At 41.3% G+C, this 22,512-nt stretch overlaps 1 protein-coding gene across 12 annotated transcripts in view; it reads right to left on the minus strand.

Moving 5' to 3' along the window:
• Nucleotides 1-22,512, minus strand: part of FBXO36 (F-box protein 36) — a 114,882-nt gene that overhangs the window by 64,295 nt on the left and 28,075 nt on the right. For 2 of the 12 annotated variants that reach the window (XR_015141133.1, XM_086337356.1), the window contains exon 1: nucleotides 15,629-15,774. The exons of the other annotated variants lie outside the window; for them this stretch is intronic. Coding sequence is in view for 1 of the 2 variants with exons in the window: in XM_086337356.1 (XP_086193482.1) it covers nucleotides 15,629-15,748 (120 nt within the window). In the remaining variant the exon portion in view is untranslated. Of the gene's footprint in view, nucleotides 1-15,628; nucleotides 15,775-22,512 lie in introns of those variants that run through there. 12 annotated transcript variants of the gene reach the window in all.

Consider the following 22,512-nt stretch of genomic DNA (forward strand, 5'->3'; position numbering starts at 1 on the left):
TTTCCTTTCCTATTGTCTATTTCTTACTTTTGGTTCTGTTTTTCTAGGAGATTTTTTTCTATTTTATCTTCCAACTCTTCCATGGAGTTTTTCATTTTTCCTATCATATTTTTTTCTAAAATTTCTTCTTAGTTTTCCGAATGTTTCTTTTTTATTGTGTGATGCTCTTGTTTTGTGGCTATAATAACTTTCTTACCCTTCCAAGGATATCACTGAGGAGTATTTTATCTTTTCTTTGTTTACTGTAGTCATTTTTTCCAAAATTACATTTCCTGTATGTTTTTGTTGTTGACTTGTTCTGGCTTTCCTCAAAATACTGATAGGAGCTTCCCAGATGGCTCAGTGGCTCCACCAGCCAATGCTGGGGCTTCAGGAGACTTGGGTTCAATCCCTGGGTCAGGAAGATCCCCTGGAGAAGGAAATGGCAACTCACTCCAGAATTCCTGCCTGGAAAATCCCACTAGTGGGCTATACAGTCCATGGGGTCACAAAGAGTCAGACTCTACTGAGCCACTGAGCACAAACACAAAAGCCTGATAACTCTTCACTGTTCACATCTATTTAGGAGTAGAGTGCTAGGAAGCTGCGTGGAGGTTCTGGGCCTTTGAGCAGGAATTATCCAGTGAGGATCTCTGTTGGGTGATCTGCTGAAGCTCTTTGGTTGGAGGATCCTATTAACATCTTAAGATTTCTTGGCTGGTGAAACATCTTCCAGCTTTCTCCCTGGAGGGTATAAACCTCACTGCTTGAAGCTTTCCATGAGCCACTGGGAAGTCAGAATGAGTGGCGCAGTTCAGTATTTGGATTTTGATTTACTTCCTTGCCATCTTTAGCTCTGAGTTCCTTTGTCCCCAGTGACCTGGGGTCCGGAGTCCATTGAATCCTTAGTCTGCCCCTCCAGAGACCAAACTTCCAGTCCTCTCCTGAGGGGTGAGGGAAAGCTGTTGCTGGTTGTGCAGAGGAAAGGAGGTTGTGAGTAGAGGATGAAGAAGGGGGTTCTAACCACATCTTAAACGGGATATCAACCATCACTCCTGTTGACAGGTCCTTTCTCACTTTCTTCAAAGTACCTGTTTCTCCCTGTTCCTGAATTGCCCCTGCTTTGAGGTTCTGGGGTACAAATCTGATTACTTCCTGACTTCTCTACCACTAGCTTAAAATTCAGCTTTTTCAGGACTGTTAAGCCAGCTACCGCTAAGTCATCTTTGTAGCATGCAAAATTGTTGCCTTCATCGCCATTCCCTGTCTCTCTGTCTTTGTGGGTTTATGCTTTAGAAAAACCCTGTAATTGTTATTTTAGCAGCGTTGCCAGAGGGAGGAAAGATATATAATAGGACTTTAACTAGAAGCTGTGCTTTGTGTATCCTTAAGATGTTTAAAATGCTGTCCAGAACCTGACATATTATATATATCATTTTAATTTAAATACATAGGCTAATGCAAATGATTAAGTTTGCACTAGCAAACTTAGTCAATGTTTAAACTCAGGAATATGTATTAAGTGTATAATGATTTTAAGATGTTTAAATGTTTAAAAGAGTTTGACTATCTACATTTTTAAGTTTACTTCATTATAAACATGTGGCTTCAGTTCAGTTCAGTTCAGTTCAGTCGCTCAGTCGTGTTGGATTCTTTGTGACCCCATGAATCGCGGCATGCCAGGCCTCCCTGTCCATCACCAACTCCCGGAGTTCGCTCAGACTCACGTCCATCAAGTCAGTGATGCCATCCAGCCATCTCATCCTCTGTCGTCCCCTTCTCCTCCTGCCCCCAATTCCTCCCAGCATCAGAGTCTTTTCCAATGACTCAACTCTTCGCATGAGGTGGCCAAAGTGTGGCCAAACATGTGGCTTAATTTTGTTAAATTTGTAACTATCTCTTTAGATTTCAGAAGTGCTTGAGAAAACCATACTTGATATAGATTGACATTCTTAAGAGGATTTAATCGAGTTTGTCAGTGTTAGAGTAAGTCCCCTACATATGAAAGCGTTCCCTTCCAAGAGCACATTCGTAAGTCCAGTTTGTTTGTAAGTTTAGCAAAGTAAGCCTAGGTACCACCTAACACAATCAAATGTATAATACTTGTACTGTAACAGGTTTATAGTACTTTTCACACAAATAATACATAGAAAACAAACAAACACAAACAGTAAACAAAACGATTTTAATTTTACAGTACAATACTTTGAGAAGTACCGTAGGACAGTACAACAGCCAGCATACATTACCACTCTGTTATGCTTGCTTCTGGACACCCTGGACTTAAAGATACAGCACTACTGTACTCTATACAGTACTGTATTAAAGTACAAAAGACAACCACGTGTAGAGGATGAGTGCCCATGACAGTGCATATCCCAGACACATGACCTAACTTACGTGATTAGATGTAGGAAGTCCACAAATGAACTTGAAGGTTCATATGTAGGGGGCACACTGTATTTAAATTTAAGAGAATTTAACATGTTAGATTTATAAGTTTTGTGACTTTAATTTATCATCTCTAGGTAATTTGATTAAGTTTGTAAACAGCGCTTAAATGTTTAAGGGATTCAGTCAGTTCCGTTCAGTCGCTCAGTTGTGTCGGATTCTTTGCGACCCCATGAATCGCAGCACGCCAGGCCTCCCTGTCCATCACCAACTCCCAGAGTTCACTCAGACTCATGTCCATCAAGTCAGTGATGCCATCCAGCCATCTTATCCTCTGCATCCCCTTCTCCTCCTGCCCCCAATTCCTCCCAGCATCAGGGTCTTTTCCAATGAGTCAACTCTTCGCATGAAGTGTCCAAAGTACTGGACTTTCAGCTTTAGTATCAGTCCTTCCAGTGAACACCCAGGACTGATCTCCTTTAGAATGGGCTGGTTGGACCTCCTTGCAGTCCAAGGGACTCTCAAGAGTCTTCTCCAACACCACAGTTCAAAAGCATCAATTCTTCGGTGCTCAGCTTTCTTCACAGTCCAACTCTCACATCCATACATGACTACTGGAAAAACCATAGCCTTGACTAGACGGACCTTTGTTGGCAAAGTAATGTCTCTGCTTTTGAATATGCTATCTAGGTTGGTCATAACTTTCCTTCCAAGGAGTAAGCGTCTTTTAATTTCATGGCTGCAGGATTACAACTTGTTAAATGTATAAGCAAATTAAACATTACTCAAAGTACAATGAAAATGAGTGTTTTTAATTTTTACACAAAAGTACTTGGTTTATAACTGAATTTACTAGGTTGCAAGTGGTATTTGAGGGTTTAAAGAAAAATAGTTTTTTAACTTCTAAGTTTAATTGCATATTTGCGATAATTGAATATTGTGATAAATACATAATTATAATAAATTTAAAATGTTTTAAGTAAATTATAAATAATTACAAATAATTCTAAAATAATGTTTCTTAAATCAGATTTAAATGATTGATTTAGGAGTTTGGGAACTTTTGGGTGGCCACTTGAAAAAAGAAAATTGATTTATACGTTTGAATACATAAATACAAAAAACTTGTGCATGGCAAAGTCTCCAAAGACCTGTATGGAAATGTTTAAAGTAGCTTTGTTCATAATGCCTTCAAATTGGGAAAAACAAAATATCTATCAACTGGTAAATAGATAAATACATCAATATGATAAAAAATATTAATCAGCAATAAACAGAACTGCTCTTACATGCAAAAATATGGTTGAATCTCAAAAGCATTATGCTAAGAGGAAGGAGCAAGATTTAAAAAAGAACTATATATATTGTATGATTCTATTTAGAGCATGTTGAAAAAGGTAAAACAGAAATCAGGTCAGTGGTACCAGGGGATGAGGGAGGGAAAGGGGACTGACTGCAAAGCGACATGGGTAAACTTTTGGGGTTGGTGAAAATATTTTATATCTTTATTATGGTGTTGGTTATACATTTATCAAATGTATGAAATCGAAAAAGGATAAATTTTATTTTACTAAAAGAATAGCAAGAAGCCTGATTCAGGGTTTCCCTGGTGGCTCAGTGGTGAGGAATCTGCCTCCCAATGAAGGAGACATGGGTTCAGTCCCTGGTCCAGGAAGATCCCACATGCTGAGAAGCAACTAAGCCTGTGTGCCACAATCATTGAGCCTTTGCTCTAGAGCCCGGGAACCACAACTACTGAGCAGCAACTGCAGAGTAGCTGCCACCAGCCACAACTAGAGAAAAGCCTGCACAGCAAGGAAGACCTAGCACAGCCAAAAATAAGTAAAATTATTTTTTAAAAACAAACCTGATTAAAAAAAAAGGGCAAACAAAGACAAAAGAAAAGTGATAAACTGGGGAAAACATTCATAATGAATATTACAACAAAGGGTTAATCTCCCTAAAGAGGTTGTAGAAATAGAGAAATGACCAACAATGACCAAAAATAATAATTTTTAAAATGAGCCAAAAAAAAAAAAAAGAAGGAAAACAAAGTTCACAGGAAAAAAATTCACAAGGCTTATAAACATGAAAAGATGCTCAATTTCACATAGAAGAATAGAAAAGGACACTAAAATCATGCCAAGCTATGTATTTTCTGTTCCTCATCTATCCAGACTGACAAAATCCTAAGGACTGAAAGCGCACTCTGTTAGCAAGGCTGTGTAGAAACAGGTAATCTCATAATTATGGTACAAAAGCTAGGAAGGGAAATTTGGGACCCCAGGGACTATAACCCACCAGGTTCCTTTATTGATGGGATGGATGTCCCAGGCAAGAATACTGTAATGGATTGCCATTTCCTCCTCCAGGGGATCTTCCTGACCAAAGGATTGAACCCACATCTCCTGCATTGACAGGTGGATTCAAAAATCAGAAGCAACCTGCGTTGGGCAAAAGGAGACTGGTTGTGAAAAAAGTTTTGACACAATCACACAAAAGAGTAGGTGAGGTAACACTAGTGACTCCCCACTAGAATACTAGGTCCATGAGGCTGGGAGTCTTTGTCTGTTTGGCTCATTGCTATTATCTTAAGATCTAGATGTGCGTCAGTAATACAGTAGGAAGTAAAAATGAAATTGCTGAATTAATGAATTGCCTGATCATATTGTGTTTTTACTTTCCCTCATGGCTTATCTTTTTCTTATCAATTCATAAAAGGTCTTTTTATATTCATGGTTATAATTTTTTATTTGATGAGGGTGTCAGCTGACATTGTTTATGCTGTATATACCATTTCAGAAATGTAACATTTTTTTTCTTTTTCCCCACTGTACTGTGTGGCAAGTAGGATCTTCTCTCCCCAAACAAGTATCGAACTTGTGCCCCCTGCAATGGAAGCACAAGGTCTTAACTGCTGAAACTGCCAGGAAAGCCCCCAACAATTTTGTCTAAAACTTATATCTTGAAATCTCTTCCCTTTTGGCTTTTCTGAGCTTCCCTGGTAGCTCAACTGGTAAAGAATCCGCCTGCAATACAGGAGACCCCAGTTCAATTCCTGGGTCGGGAAGATCTGCTTGAGAAGGGAGAGGTTACCCACTCCAGTATTCTTGGGCTTCCCTGGTGGCTCAGACAGTAAAGAATCTGTCTGCGATATGAGAGACCTGGGTTCGATGCCTGAGTTGGGAAGATCCCCTGGAGAAGGGAAAGGCTACTCATTCCAGTATTCTTGCCTGGACAATCCCCATGGACATCAGAGCCTGAAGGGCTACAATCTATGGGGTCACAAAGAGTTGGACATGACTGAGCAACTAAGCACAGCACAGCTTAGTATGAAAGCCTAAGGATACTCATATATTTTCATAAACTACCATTCTAATATTTAATATCAATATAATTCATTGCAATAATAAAGAGAAAACATCCTAGGGTTAGCATAATCAATGCCCCAAATTGCTGACAAAATTTAGTGAATATAAATCCTAAGTAAAATACTGATAGAATGAAACTACCTAAATATGATAAAATTTATTTATACACACACACTTACATATACACAAACCCATAAACCTGGTCAACCTCATGGTGGTTGTTTAGTCGCTAAGTCATGTCCGACTCTTGCGACTCCATGGACTATAGCCTGCCAGGCTCTTCTGCCCCTGGGAGTCTCCAGGCAAAAATACCAGAGTGGGTTACCATTTCCTTCTCAAGGTAAACATCATATTGAATGGTAAAACATTGAAGCCCTGACATTTTTAAAATTAATGAATTTATTTATTTTTGGCTGCACAGGGTCCTTGTTGGTACACAGGGGCTTTCTCTAGAGTTGCAGCAAACGGGGGCTACCCTTCATTGAGGTCATGGGCTTCTCATTGTGGTGGCTTCTCTTGTCGTGGAGCATGGGCTGTAGCGCACACAGGCTTCAGTATTTGTGCCGAATGGATTTAACTGCTCCCTTCCATGTGGAATCTTCCTGGACCAGGGATCAAACCCATGTTCCCAGGACAGGTAGGTGGATTCTTATCCACCGTACCAACCAGGGAAATCCACTGAAGTCTTGACATTTAAATCAGGAAAAGGCCACTTTTATTCAACAATATTTTTGGTTTTCAGGACTTCCTGGTGGCACAGGGGATAAGAATCTTGCCTGCCAATGCAGGGGACACAGGCTCAATCCCTGGTCCGGGAAGATTCCACATGCTCTGCAGTAGCGGCCAGTGTCAGTTACCAAGCCTGAGAGCCTAGAGCCTGTACTCCATAACAAGAGAAGCCACGGGAATGAGAAGCCCACACACCAAAACAAAGAGTAGCCCCCACTCACCTTAACTAGAGAAAGCCCACAGAAAGCAACAAAACCCCAGCACAGCCAGGAAGACCTAGCGCAGAAAAAAAAAACCCAAAAAACAGTACTTTTGGTTTTCTAGCTGTGCTATTCTCAGTTGCTTCAGTCATGTCCGACTCTTTGCGACCCTATGGACTCTAGCCTGCTAGGCTCAATGTCCATGGAATTCTCCAGGCAAGAACACTGGAGTGGGTTGCCATTTCCTCCTCCAAAGGATCTTCCCGAACCAGGGATCAAACCACATCTCCTGTGTCTCCTACACTGTAGGTGGATTCTTTACAACTGAGCCACTGGGGTACAATAAAGTAAGAAAATAACTGGAAGGAAGAGAAGTTATTTTAATAGATATGAGAGCTCCTACTCTACTAGAATTCATAAGAAATATCCATATTTATTTAAAATAAATAATTGATATAACATTTATAATATAAGCTAGTTAGAAATGGATATGGAAAAAATGAACCCCACACGCAATAATTTACAACAGGAAAATACCTAAAATAACCAGCATAAAGGTTATAGAACCTAATAAAAAATGTTATTCAATTTTATTGATGGTCCTAATACCATCATCTGAACAAACTGAAAGACATTTCATATTCTAAGATTAAAAATTTCAATATCATTAAAAAAAAAACACACCCTTTCCAAATAAATATATAAACCCAATGCAACACAAATCAGAAATTTACTTTCCTATTTGGGTAAGATGACAAAATTTTGTAAAATTCATATTGTAAAGTAAACGTGTGAAAAAATTGCCAAGAAGATCTTGGGAAAAAAAGAATAATATCTTGCAATATGTGAGAATATATGTGTGTCTGCTCAGAGACTAAGTTGTGTCTAACTCTCTGTGACCCATGGACTGTACCCTGCCAGACTCCTCTCTTCATGGGATTCTCCAGACAATACTGGAGTGGGTTGCCATTTCCTTCTCCAGGGATCGAACCTGGGTCTCCTGCATTGCGGGAAGATTCTTTACCACTGAGTCAGCTGGGAAGCCTGCTACTGCTAACTCACTTTCAGTCGTGTCCGACTCTGTGCGACCCCATAGACGGCAGCCCACCAGGCTCCCCTGTCCCTGGAATTCTCCAGGCAAGAACACTGGAGTGGGTTGCCATTTCCTTCTCCAGTGCATGAAAATGAAAAGTGAAAGTGAAGTCGCTCAGTCATGTCCGACTCTTAGCGACCCCATGGACTGCAGCCTACCAGGTTCCTCCATCCATGGGATTTTCTAGGCAAGAGTACTGGAGTGGGTTGCCATTGCCTTTTCCCGGGAAGCCTATTAGAATGTAATATTTATTTATGTGTGTGTGTGTGTGTGTGTGTGTGTGTTAGTCACTCAGTCATGTCCAACTCTTTGTGATTCCATGGAATGTAGCCTGCCAGGCTCCTCTGTCCATGGAATTCTCCAGGCAAAAACACTAGAGTGGGTTGCCATTTCCTCCTTCAGGGGATATTCCTGACCCAGGGATTGAACCCTGGTCTCCGGCATTGCAGGCAGATTCTTTATTGTCTGAGCCACCAGGGAAGCCCAATATTTATTTATAATTGCCAGAGTATAATATAAGGCAATTATAAATAAATAGTATAGTATTTCTATGTAATAAATAAATTTACTGGTAGAATAGGATAAAGTTCAGAAGTATCAGATGTAAATGGGAAACTAATATATGGTGAAGGTATTATTTCAACTTGGGAAGGAAAGGCTGCTTTAGTTAATAGTGTTGATATTTTAGGGCTTCACAGTTGGCTCAGTGGTAAAGAATCCACCTGCCAAGGCAGGAAACAGGGGACACAGGTTCTATTGCTAAGTTGGGAAGATCCCATGGAGGTGGGCATGGCAACCCACTCCAGTATTCTGCCCTGAAGAATCCCACGGACAGAGGGCAACAGTCCATAGGGTCACAAAGTGTCAGACATGACTCACCAACTGAGTACACATGCATGTTGACATGATAAGGCGTCCACCTAAAAAAAAAGTTTAAACTCCTACCTCCAAATACATTCCAAAATAAAATCTAGATGGACTATTATGATAAGTGCATTACTTTAAAAATAATAATATTATTTTTACTTTATAAAATGGCACAGGAATGAGGGATAGCACCATACTAAGAATGGAAAACAAAAAAAAGAATGCTTAGGCCTCCTTTAGTATCATCCTAATTCTCTGGCTGAAATCTTAGAATCAGAATTCTAGAGATGACTGACTAGAAACTATTATTTTGACTTAAAAATTCACTACAAAGGTGGTAGCTATTAGATTTGCTTCCTCTCTAGGTTCTTGAGATCGAGAAATGTAACCTGAAGCTCTTGTTGCATTGCCTGTGTGCTCAGTCATGTCCGACTCTTTGCAAACTTTTTTTTTTTTTTCTTTGCAAACTTCTGGACTGCCTCCAGCCAGGTTCCTCTGTCCATGGGAATACTGGAGTGGGTTGCCATCTCCTTCTTCAGGGGATTTTCCCAACCCAGGGATCAAACCCACAGGTCCTGTGTCTCCCGAATTGGCAGGTGAATTCTTTACCACTGTGCACCTGAGAAGCCCGATTTAAGCAATAGTCTTTATTAAAAAACATTATACTACAATAAATCATATTGGAGGTCCTACAGAATTCATAATTACATCGTTTTCTCCTTACCATGTATCTTGACTTAGCCATTTACACCTCAGACACAATGTCATACCAGGCAGGTTTTTTCTTTTTTTATATATTTACGTATTTTTTTATTTGCTGTGTTGGGTCTTAGTTGTGGCACGTGAATCTTTTGTTGTGGCTTGAGGCGGCTTCTCTAGCTGTGGAGCACGGATTCCAGAGCACGTGGGCACAGTAGTTGCAGAACCCAGTCTTAGTTGCCCCACTCGTATGGGATCTTAGTTCCCTGACTAGGGATCGAACCCAGGTTCCCTGCATTGGAAGGCGGATTCTTAACCACTGGACCACCAGGGAAGTCCCTCAGCCGATTCCCTGAAAGCAAAACTTCTACAATATTTTGCAAAAGGAAAGAAAATAAGTAAGAAAACTACATATACTGATGATAAATTTTTTTTCCAATAGAAATCCAACATGAGTACTTATGATTCAGGGAGAGAAATAGTCATATAAGTAGTGAGAGGATAAAATATGGACATTATACCAAAGGAGATGGATGTCACTGAGTTCTTAAAGGTGAAGGCACAGATGGGGCTTCAAGCATATTGGATCAGGTGTCCTGGACTCAGGGACATTCCAGCTGAAAACTTACTAGCGGATGGCCCTGGGTGGAGCTCATAATCTCTGTTTACCTGCTCCTGTTGTTCATGCCTCTGGGAAGCTTAACATGAACTGATATGCATACGTGCGCTTAGCAAAGTACCAGACACATTTTTATTTTCTTTACCTTTTGAATTATTACTGGAATCTGTTAACATGACAGGCAAAGAATACAGATGTAGTTTCCTAGCTTTAGAAAACGCATAGATCCACTCTTACAGCTCCAGTTAAAGAACTGGATGAAACCCACAATTTTCTAAGTCTGGAGATGGTGAGACCGTTCCCAAGTGTAGGAAGGCTGTGTGAGTCAAGGACACGCCAGTCAATTCTAACACACACTTTGCAGAGGCCTGACCCCAAAGTACTAAGTGCGTCTGCCAGATGGGTGTGCTAGAAATCTCAAAGAACTCAAAGTGCTCTATGAACAGTAAGTTCAAACCAAGGAAAAAAAATAAAAGCTCTGAACTCAGATGCAAGTGAAGCCTTTTCTTTTCTATTTTTCCCTTTTGCATTAGTGCAATATAATCTTCTGGAACAATGCCTGGAAAAAATAATACAATCTGGAACCCCCTCGCCAAAACCTTCCTGAATACCCTGAATACGGGCAGGAAAAGTGACTAAGCAGGTAGGAAGGTCCAAGTGTCCATGGCTGTACTCACTGAGCAAATTTCAGCATGTATCTGCCCCTAAGCCTGTAAGCTGCTTCTTTATAAAATTACTATTTACAGTTGGAAGACGCCTATGGTTTCACTTTGAGTACAAAATAGTAACTACTGGTAAAAAAAAAAAAAAAACTTTAAAAAAAAGTCTTCCCCAAGTTGTTCAGGGTCTAGTTAGAAGTAGGTGTGCTCTGCACGTGCCTAATTCCCTGGCTGGGAAGGAGAGGACATCAGACTCAACTGGCCAAGAAGCTGACTGTGTATCTCTTGACTAGACAAACATTTGCCATTGGAAATGCAATTTCTCTCTCTCACACACACATTCACCATCAGAAATACAGTTTCTTGGACTTCCCTGGTGATCCAGTGGTTAAGACTCTGCACTTATGCCACACTCTCTAGGTGGCATAGGTTTGATCCCTGGTTGGGAAAGATCTCACATATCCTGTGGTGTGGCACCACCACCCCCCGCCAAAAAAAAAAAAAGAGAGAGAAAACAGTTTCTCAATCTCTCTCTCCCCTCTTTCTCTCCAGTGGGAGCCACTTCTTGTATTTCCTCGTTTCCTGTTGCTGTTCTCTTCAAATGCATCCTTGGGTAGAGCCCTACCACTCAGTAAGAGGCCCACCTCATAGATTTATTTCTGTGTCTTCTTTTTGGTTCTCTCCATATAATATTTTTCTCTTCCTTTGGCTTCCCTTCTTCTCGTTTGTAAAATGAACACCAGCTACTGAATATACTTGTATCTATGCCCTTCTCGGTGCTAGTAAAATAAAACAAAAAACACTTTTGTTTCTGTGAATTAAATATTTCCTAAAGAGAAAATATTAAAAAATAAAACAAATATCAAAATTGGAAATATTTTGTTGAAAGTTCCTTACCATCTGTTATGGGTTGAAATGTGTTTCCCCCCACACCCGCCCCCCGCCCCAATTTCCTATGTTGAAACCCTTAAACTCTCATTCTGACTATACTGGGGATAGGTTCTTCGAAGAGGTAAGGCTCAATGAGGTCATGAGGGTGGGGCCCTAATCCAGTAAGACTTATGTTCTCCTCAGGAGAGGAAGAGACACCAGGGAGGCACAGGTTCAGAAGAAGGGCCGTGTGAGGACACAATGGAGGGTGGCTGTCTGCAAGCCAAGGAGAGAAGCCTCAGAAGACGCCAGACTTGCCAACACCTGGATCTTGGACTTCTAGCTTCCCAAACTACGTGAAAACAAATTTCTGCTGTCAAAACCACCCAGTTTGTGGTATTTTATTATGGGCAGCGCTAGCAGACTAACACAGCTCCCAAAATGATCATGAGAAAATAGTAACAGGTCTCACTGAGGATACACTCTGCAGCACATGTAGGGTGCTGCAGGCTTTACTCCAGCCAGTCTTTACAACAACCCTAGAAGGTTAGCATCACTGTACATTTTATAGATGAATAAACTAAGACTCAAGGAAGTTTAGGAAAAACTTGCCCTAGCTCATTCAGTGGAATTTGAATCCAGGTCTATCTGACCCCAAAGCCTCTAAATCTGGTCAACCTGTTACCTGATTGAAATGATAAAAAGCCTCAACTCTTCAATGTCCATAATCACTGAGAGAAGCAGTGATATTTATAACCCTAACAGTGCTGATCCACAAATTAATATTTGCCATTAGATGGGTTGTTTTCATTTTGTTAAAATTAAAAATATATATATTTTTATCAGAGTATAGTTGCTTTACAAAGTTATGCTTTCTGCCATACAGCAAAGTGAATCTCCCCTCTTTCTCAGGTTTTCTTCCCGTTTGGGTCAACACAGAGCATTGGGTAGAGTTCCCTGTGTACACAGTATGTCCTCATTAGATATCTATTTTATACACAGTAGTGTATACATGTCAATCCCAGTCTCCCAGTCCATCTCACCTCCACCTTTCCTCACCTTGGGTTGATATATTTTCCTCCTATGTCTGTGTCTCTATTTCTTTGCAAATTGGTTCATGTGTACGATTTTTCTAGATTCCACATATATGCGTTAATATATGGTATTTGTTTTTCTCTTACTTCATTGTGACAGTTTCTAGGTCCATCCACATCTTTACAAATGGCACAATTTCATTCCATTTTATGGTTGAGTAATATTCCATCTACTTCTGCTTGATGACTACGCTAAAGCCTTTATGTGGATCACAACACACTGTGGAAGATTCTGAAAGAGATGGGAGTACCAGACCACCTTACCTGCCTCCTGAGAAACCTGTATGCAGGTCAAGAAGCAACAGCTAGAACCAGACCTGGAACAATGGAGTGGTTCCAAACTGGGGAAGGGGTAAGTCAAGGCTGTATATTGTCACCCTGCTTATTTAACTTCTATGCATAGTACATCATGTGAAATGCCAGGCTGGATGAAGCACAAGCTGGAATCAAGATTGCCAGGAGAAATATCAATAACATCAGATGTGCAGATGACACCACCCTTATGGTAGAAAGTGAAGAGGAACTAGAGAGTGTCTTGATGAAGGTGAAAGAGAAGAGTAAAAAAGCTGGCTTAAAACCAAACATTCACAAAACAAGGATCATGGCATCTGGTCTCATCACTTCATGGCAAATAGATGGGGGAAAAGTGGAAACAGTGACAGATTTTATATTCTTGGGCTCCAAAATCACTGTGGATGGTGACTGCAGCCATGAAATTAAAAAACGCTTGCTCCTTGAAAGAAAAGCAATGACAAACCTAGACAGTGTATATAAAAGCAGAAACATCACTTTGCTGCAAAGGTCTGTACAGTCAAACCTATGATTTTCCCAGTAGCCATGTACAGAGATGAAAGTTGGACCATAAAGAAGGTTGAGCGCCGAAGAATTAATGCTTTTGAACTGTGGTGCTGGAGAAGACTTTTGAGAGTCCCTTGGATAGCAAGATCAAACCAGTTAATCCTGAAGGAAATCAACCCTGAATACACATTGGAAGGACTGATGCTGAAGCTGAAGCTCCAATATTTTGGCCATCTGATGCGAAGAGCTGACTCCTTGGAAAAGACCCTGATACTCAGAAAGATTAAGGGCAGGAGGAGAAGGGGATGACAGAGGATGAGATGGTTCGATGGCATCACCGACTCAATGGACATGAGTTTGAGCAAAGTCTGGGAGATAGTGAAGGACAGGGAAGCCTGGTGTGCTATAGTCCATGGGTTCACAAAGAGTCAGAAACGACTGATCAGCTGAACAACTTTTATCATATCGTGATAATCAGTAAAAGATCTTCTTTGTTCTCCACTCACATGACTTGCTGGATTAATCAATGTTCTCTGCTCTCTGCAAAACACTTAGCCCTTGATATATGATTAAACTTCCAGAGTGATTTGAATCAAATCTTCAAAGGGTTTGTAATGATGGTCACATATTCATTAGGTCAATATATTTATCAATCAAATAAATATTTACTGTGTCTCTGCTATTTGCAAAGCAGTGAACCAGGCAACTGTCTTATGCATGGGAGGAGGGCAGTGTAAAAAATGAAGACAGTCTTGTTCAAGATTATAATTGTAAGGGCCAGAATATGAACACAAAGTAATATAAAACTATTATCTGTGTTGCCTTGTCAAAGATGAATATACAGCTTTCGTTACTTAGACTCAATATTTTGTTATACTAATGTAGTAAATAGGACTCTCATTTCCTTAACATTCATGGGTGAGAAATAAAACTTTTTCTGTAAGTGAACATTATTTCATATTAGAGTAGATAATAAATGCACATGGCAAAATGAACAAGGTAAACAAAGAAAGCATCTTTCCCTGTCCCAGGGCCAAGAGAATATGTTTCCTAAACCTAATCTCTTGTCTCTGCTTGAGGCTGAGTTCAAGTTTCAGAGGAGAAGTGAGTCCTCCATGCGGCTGATTATTTACAAGCCAGCAACAGGGGAGCTATCCCCATCCCATCTATTCTTGGGTTACCATGGCAACAGGTAAGGGTAGCTTCGGTCTTCTTCCAGTCCCCTTTTGGCAACACACCCCTCCCTCATTGGTAGACGCAGAAGGAGGTGACCTCTGATCCCTGCACAGGGGCCAGGAAGCTCTGAGGTATGTCCACCATCACCTTCTCTTGCAGCAAGCTGGCAGTGGGAGACACCTGGACCTCTGAGCAGATTCTCTTATGCCTCACCTGGCAGGGCAGGGGAGGAGGAGGGTGGAGGTCAGCTCCTGGAGCCTCAATATACCTGGAGAGTCTGCTGGGTTTTTGACTTTCACCCCCAAGCCAGCTTGGAAGGAACTAGGCAAGGACTCTTCGTGTGGATCAGCAGCATCTGACTCCTCATCCCTCCTCTCTGCATCTCTACTCCCACCTACAATCTGGGAGGTTTCCTGGACTGGAGAATAGGGAGGCAGTTGCTCTGCGCATTCTAACCGATCTATTGTCTGCGCCAAAAACTTGTCTCCATTCCCCACCCAAAGTATGGGTTTTTGGAATAAACAATCTTGAATCTCAAAGCCTGGTCTTGGGGAACTCCCCGAAGGCTAGGAATGAAGCTGATTTAAGGGAGGAAAGTAGTTATTAAAGGAAAAGAAGATAAAATAATTCAAGGAAAAGTCCTCAATTAAACCTTAAGTTTTATCTGGCTTGCCTGCTGTCTGGTATGATAGCATCAACTTCCAAATATACAATTTAAAAGAAAGCAATGCCTAAATATATTTATGTGAGGTACAGAAATTAAAATAATTTATAACAAATGTTCTCTTGGGGAGAGAAAACATTTTCTCTTGAAGGGAAAAAAAAAAAAGAAACATATCGTATTCAAAGAGTTCTTTTCCCAAGTTACATCCATGACCACAATGCAAGCCTGGGCGAGAGTTTGCACGTCAAAAATGGCACCCCACTCTAGTACTCTTGCCTGGAAAATCCCATGGATGGAGGAGCCTGGTAGGCTGCAGTCCATGGGGTCGCTAAGAGTCGGACATGACTGAGCGACTTCACTTTGACTTTTCACTTTCATGCATTGGAGAAGGAAATGGCAACCCACTCCAGTGTTCTTACCTGGAGAATCCCAGGGACAGGGGAGCCTGATGGGCTGCCGTCTATGAGGTCACACAGAGTTGGACACGACTGAAGCGACTTAGCATTCTTGAGCTCAAGTTTAACAGCTGGCCAAAGCATCCCAGACTCTTTCTGTTTAAACTAAATTGGAATCAAGCAAAATCAGCTGGGGCTTCCCTGGTGGCTCAGTGGTAAAGAACCCACCTGCCAATGCAGGAGATGTGGGTTCGATCCCTAACTCAGGAAGATTCCCTGGAGAAGAAAAAGGCGACCAACTCTAGCATTCTTGCCTGGGAAATCCCATGGACAGAGGAGCCTGGTGGACTACACTCCACGGGGTCGAAAAAGAACCTGACTCTGAGCTGACCAAACAATGACAACAAAATCATCTGACAAGCTATACAATCTAGATCTTTCCTGGTTTCCAGGCTCTGACTTCTGACCTCCGGTGGAACTCACTTTACCTCCACACCCCCTATCTGTCCTTCACACGCCTGCAGACTCAACTCTACATTTTTCACTTAGGCTGTGATTTTAATACAAGACTTTGTCCAAAAGCTCCCCAGTCCTAGGGCTCACAGTGGTTCCTGGAAGCCATGTGCCAAGAGTCACTTTTCCTTAGACAAAGTAACGTAAAACTTCCTCCTGTTGGCTGCCATCCATTGTGTCACCTGTTTTTCAGAGATTTTCAAACTGTTCTCTGTGTATTGTCTCAAACTCCGCATCCCATCTCTTTTTAACCTACAACACCTTAGCTCTGTAAGCAGATAGGGTGGCAGGGGCGTAGGGGCGTGGGGGGACAGCAGGGGGGATGGGGGGTCCCGGAGAAAGAGAACCAGGCACATTCTTTCCTTTTTCATCAGAACAAAAGCCACTGGGGCCTAAGCCATTTTGTGATCTAAGCCTGGCCAAAATGCTTGTCCTTGAACAGGGTCTTAGCAATGAATGATCTTAATCGAACAAAACAATGCAGAAACAAAGTGTTATCAGGCAAGAAAAGTAACAACAGCAAAGATAACATCTCAGTGGTAAAGACTCCCCGTTCTGTGTCAACCGTAAAGATTAGCCTGAGGCACTCAACAACCAGATCTACTGAGATGATGACGTTGACCTTTTCCAGCCCTGGTGACTTCAGTGAACTAAAGCTTAGACTCTGTCCACCGACCACCCAAGCCCCTTCATGAGTGTGCATGTACCCTTAGCTTAAAACTTAGCTTGCTTTGCTGTTCAAGGAGATGGTGCTTTGGGAAAAGTCCCCCATGTTCTCCTTACTCATTGCAAGTAATAATAAATCCTTCATTCTCCTGACCTTTGGCTTGGTTGTATATTTTGGCTCAACACCTACCAAGTGACAAACCCAGTTTTTCAGATAACAACTCCACAGTGCTTCACGGGCACAGCTACTTCTTAAGTCAACAGTGATCCCTGCAGTGGTTTAATTGGGAAATATTTATTCATTCATTCTTTCATTCAAAAAAATTTATTAAGGGAATTCTGTGGCCGTCCAGGGGTTAGAAGTCCATCTGTGCTTTCACTGCTGAGGGCCCAGGTTCAATCCCTGGACAAGGAACTAAGATCTCAGAAGCCTGTGGCGTGGTCAAAAAAGAAAATTAAAACAAACAACAACAAACTTCTCCCCCACCCCAAAACTGTGTGTCAACCATGGGCCATCCCATACTTACTGTTGTAGGTGCTAGGGACACAGCAGTGTAGGAATTAATTAAAAATCCCTATATTCATGGAGTTGACACTCCAGTAGGGGCAGAGAGACTATGTAGATTTACTTATTTTTTTATTGTCCTTATTTCAGTGATATCCCCATCTCAATCCCACAAAAGCTTGGGAAAGTCTATACTTCTTCACACCAATTTGATCAGTCACTAAATATCAATTCAACTTCTCTCTCTAATCCACCTCCTCTTTGTATTCCCACTATGTGCCTTAGTGTGGTCATGATGGAAACATTTATACCACAGAAACTGGCAACTGCTACACATCAGGGCTTTCTCCCTTGGAGAACCAGTTGAAAATCATTTACCAGACTATGGCAGATGAAGGAACCCTAAGTATTTTCCTCTTGGACAGGTCCAGGTGTTTTCTATACCCACCAACCCCTATTTCACCCTCCTGGAAGTCATCCTTCATACACCTGCTGCCAGGGTGCTCCTTCTGAAACATCAATGGGATTGTGTCAACTCTCCACCTAAAAGTCTTCCAGGGTTCCCCATCCCTTTCAAGGTACTGGCATTCTTGATCTGGTCCTACTTATCCGTCCCAGCCTATGCCTTGCTGCTGCTGCTGCTGCTGCTAAGTCGCTTCAGTCGTGTCCGACTCTGTGCGACCCCATAGACGGCCTCCTACCAGGCTCCTCTGTCCCTGGGATTCTCCAGGCAAGAACACTGGAGTGGGTTGCCATTTCCTTCTCCAAAGCATGAAAGTGAAAAGTCAAAGTGAAGTCGCTCAGTCGTGTCCGACTCTTAGCGACCCCATGGACTGCAGCCTACCGAGCTCCTCCGTCCATGGGATCCTCCAGGCAAGAGCACTGGAGTGGGGTGCCATTGCTCTCTCCAGCCTATGCCTTATGTATGCCTTAATCTGTCTACAAACCAGCACCTGTATTTGTCTCTTTCTCCTCTCTGCTCTGGCTATTCCTTCTGCCTGGAATACTTAGCTAATTCCTGGGCATCTCATAAGACTGTTACGGTGTCATATTTTGAGCTCCTGTTTCAAGGCCAGGCTGGTTAGATGCCTTTCCCACGTGCCTTCCCAGGGGACCCTATGCATAACTTGTGACAGCATGTAAGCCACTGCACTGAAACTGGTTCACCTCTTGTGGGGTGTCTGGTTAACCTGCTTGGGGCTGTGACCTTGGCTCCGATCCTAGAGAAGGCTCCCTGTAGTCCTATCTGTGGCCCTTTCCTCCTCTTCGTGGGTAGACTCTACACAGTCTTCCTGGGTGATTTCCTCCATCTCGAAGATTCTTTCCTTGGCTTCTTACCATCTATGTGTCAATGATTCACACTATATCTCCAGCCCTGACCTTGTGGCCTAAGGATCTCTACCTGGATATGCCACCAGTGCCTTCTCCTCCTGTCCCCTCTTCCTGATTCTCGAGTGGGAAATGGCATTACTAGGACTCGGCACACTCCAGCCAGCAGGCCAAATATGCCCACAGCTTGAGCTAAGAATGGTTTCTACATTTCAAAAAAGGAAAGAACAAAAAAGCATAAACACAAAGAAGAATATACAACAGGGACTGTATATGGCCAACAAAGCCTAAATATTTCCTATCTGGTACACTTTAGAGAAAAATTTTGCTGACCTTCAGGCATCACTGTTTGCCAAATGGGAATCAATATTAATAATACTACTAGCATTATTAATACTATGACTAGTATTAATAATTATGGTTAGCAAAATTGACTTAGCCCTGTTGAGACATTAAGTGCTCTACACATTTCACTTTATTCTCTCAACTATGGAAAAGGAGGAATTCCTGCCCATGTTTCTCATCTAATTAGGACACATGCCCACACCACTGTCTACTGTACAAATTTCTCTCTCACTCCAAACAATAAGCAAACTCCAAAAATCAAAATCCAAACAATAACCGGGTCTTCAAAAACTTTTTATCCTCCTAAACATCTCCCTTACATTTGCTGGTTTATATTCTTTACAACTACATCTTCCAGTCTGTAAGATCCCAGAAAGCAAGGACAAGTGTTTTCTCTTTACTGCATGTTCAGCACCTGCCATTAAAGATAATTATATGAATGAGTGAAGAAACTTCATTCGTATGCCGGGTTTTCATGTTATAGTTGAGAAAAGTGAGATTTATGGGGTGGTTTTATTGGCTGAGGTTGCACAACAAGTTTTTTTTTAAAAAAACAAGATTCTAATTCAATTCTGACACCAAAGTTCATGTTATTTTAATTATACCATTTTGTCATCTTCTCCCCTTCCATCGGCTCTTTCCTCTTAGCCTTCACATGCTCAAACCTTTCCTTTCCAATAACTACAACAATCCTTTGATCATGCTTTCCCTACCTTTATAAATAAATTTCTTGGAAAAAGCAACCATCTTCCTTGTCATTATTTCCTCATTTTTCATTCTTATGCATCATGTTACTGAATCCATCTTGCAAATACTCGAATCCTGTCAACCTCCATATCTAAGGGCACACCAATCTTCATTTTACAGCTACTCCACCCCTCCCGCCAATCTGGAAGTACCGAGTTCCTATGCAATCTTTCCTAAACTGGAATGGCATAATGTGAAGAAGCAGCAATGACTTCGGGACACACTTTGTTAATGGATGCACAAAATAAATCGAGATCAAGCACAGATGCTCACAGACACAGTTCAAAGCTATGGTGACCGCTGCTGAGATGCTGAGTGTGGTTCCAGGGGAAGGAGCTTGGCAGCACGACTCTGGCTGCTCGGGGTGTGAGCTGCATCTATAAAGGGCCACTGGAAAATGATGCCCTGCTTTATTTTTGCTTTTCGCTTTTTTTCATAAAAGTGAAAAACTCTGGATTTGTTTCAGTTAGTGAAAGCAGGTACTGATGTCTATCTTCCCGAAAAGCAAACTTTTGAAAAGCGGGGATACCTGTCCTTGCCTGGTTTCCTCCTCCTCCCAGAATAGTCCCCCTTTATCTACTGGAGAGTTTTACTCAGGGGGCATGGAGTCCACTGAACCCTGTTTATCTTTTGTTACTACCACTAGACTACAAAGCCATCTCCAAGTCTTAGTTGTTATTATAATTTTTTTAACCTGCCAAGTGCCCGTGGTGAAAGGCACAAAGTTGAAGTTGGTCAGTGCTTATTGAATAAATTATTGAATAAATTAAAACATCAACTTATCAAGAAAGGTGAGAGATGGGACTCCTCTGGTGGTCCAGTAGCTAAAACTCTGAGCTTCACTGGTCAGGGAACTAGATCTCACATGCCACAGCTAAGACATGGTGCAGCCAAATACATAAATAAATAAAAATAAATATTAAAAAATTAAAAAAAGAAAGGTGAGAGATTTTTCCAATAGACTATATTGTTGAAAGCGACACGAAGTTTTCTAGGTATCAGAACTCATCAAATGTGTGATATAAACTACGTAAAACTATACTTTGAAAGATACAAACTTTTATTTATGTAAATAATATTGATATTTTAACTTCTATTTACAGAGTTGGATTAGTAAACATTTTAGATTTACTTTACATTAATTTACTTGTATTTAAACATATCTTTATACATATACTCATTATGCATTTATGTATTTCTTTTAAACATCAAAGAGAATGAACTAAAGATACCAAGCAATTTAATAGCTCAGAAATACTTAGTATTATGGAATTATCACAAAAGCACTTTTCTGTGAATGAGCAGGCTATTTTCTGATAAGTAAAGCTTAGTATTTTAATCATATTTAATCACGTTGAATACATTTAAAAATTAAGACTATAATTCAGCCACATTTGATTTTACAGCAGGGCTTAAAAAGGGGCTAAATCATTGCTGCCTGCTGCTTTTCTTCTTTTTTGAAATGCTAAGTAAGGGCAGGTGCTGGGGAAATTGTGATAAAAGGGAGGGAGGAATTCTCATGCAGTGTTATTTAATAAATGGCCACAAAAGAGAAAAAGATATTAAACTTCACAAAAGGGCTGAACACTTTGCTGGCTGGGCTTCGGACTATTTCCAATCAAACTGGCAGGCAATCTCTTAAATTAAAGAAAGGAGGGTGACTTATTGCTGTAGAATTTTAGAACTGGGAAGTGCTGCCTTAAACAGGTCTACCAGGAAATAGATTACAAGTAGCCTTACTTCTTCAAAGTGCCCTACAATTTTATTTCCTTTTAACTGCTGTGAAGTGTATTAATGCATCTCATTTCTTTGTAAATACAGTAAGCTTTCTGTAAATAAAATAGGACTTCCCTGGTGGTACAGTGGATAAGAATCTGCGTGCCAATGCAGGGGACTCGGATCTGATCCCTGGTCTGGAAGGATCCCACATCCCGTGGAGCAACTAAGCCTGTGCGCCACAACTGCTGAGCCCGTGTGCTGCAGTTACTGAAGCCCAAGCGCCCTGGAGACCATGCTCTGCAAGGAGAGAAGCCACTGCAATGAGAAGCCCTCGCACAGCAACGAAGAATAGCACCCCGGCGCGCTGCAACTAGAGAAGAGCTTGCACAGCAACAAAAACCCAGCACAACCAAAATTAAATCCTAAAGGAAATCAGTCCTGAATATTCATTGGAAGGACTGATGCTGAAGCTGAAACTCCAATACTTTGGCCACCTGACGCGAAGAACTGACTCATTGGAAAAGACCCTGATACTGGGAAAGACTGAAAGCAGGAGGGGAAGGGGATGACAGAGGGTGAGATGGTTGGACGGCATCACTGACTCGATGGTCATGAGTTTGAGCAAGCTCTGGGAGTGGTGATGGACAGGGAAGCCTGGCGTGCTGCAGTCCATGGGGTCGCAGAGTCGGACACGACTGAGTGACGGAACTGAACTGAATAGAATTACTTTCTTAAAAAAAGAAATGAAATGAAATAAAACATAAAAAGCAATAAATGCCCTGAGGTTGGAATGGGGAGGAAAGCTACACAGGATTACTGTAGTGGAGGAAGCCATTTATAAAAACCCAAAGTTTCAATGACAATAAGAAGTTCTTACATTGTGATGATTCAAGTTTACTCTGACATCATCTATATACTTCCTTTCCCCATCTCAACTCCTCACATCTACAAAAGTAAAATTAAAGAATGGAAATATATGCAATATTAAGGAGATCATCTACATTCCTGTTGTTTTTTCAGTAGAAAGTTGAAAAGCCTGCCAATTAGGATGTCTCCACCTACCATGGACTACCTAAAAAAGCTG

The sequence above is a fragment of the Bos grunniens genome, chromosome 2 (genome assembly GCF_055505025.1).
Source record: "Bos grunniens cultivar Pamir isolate PY7600 chromosome 2, Bosgru_T2T1.0, whole genome shotgun sequence".
Classification (NCBI taxonomy): domain Eukaryota; kingdom Metazoa; phylum Chordata; class Mammalia; order Artiodactyla; family Bovidae; genus Bos; species Bos grunniens.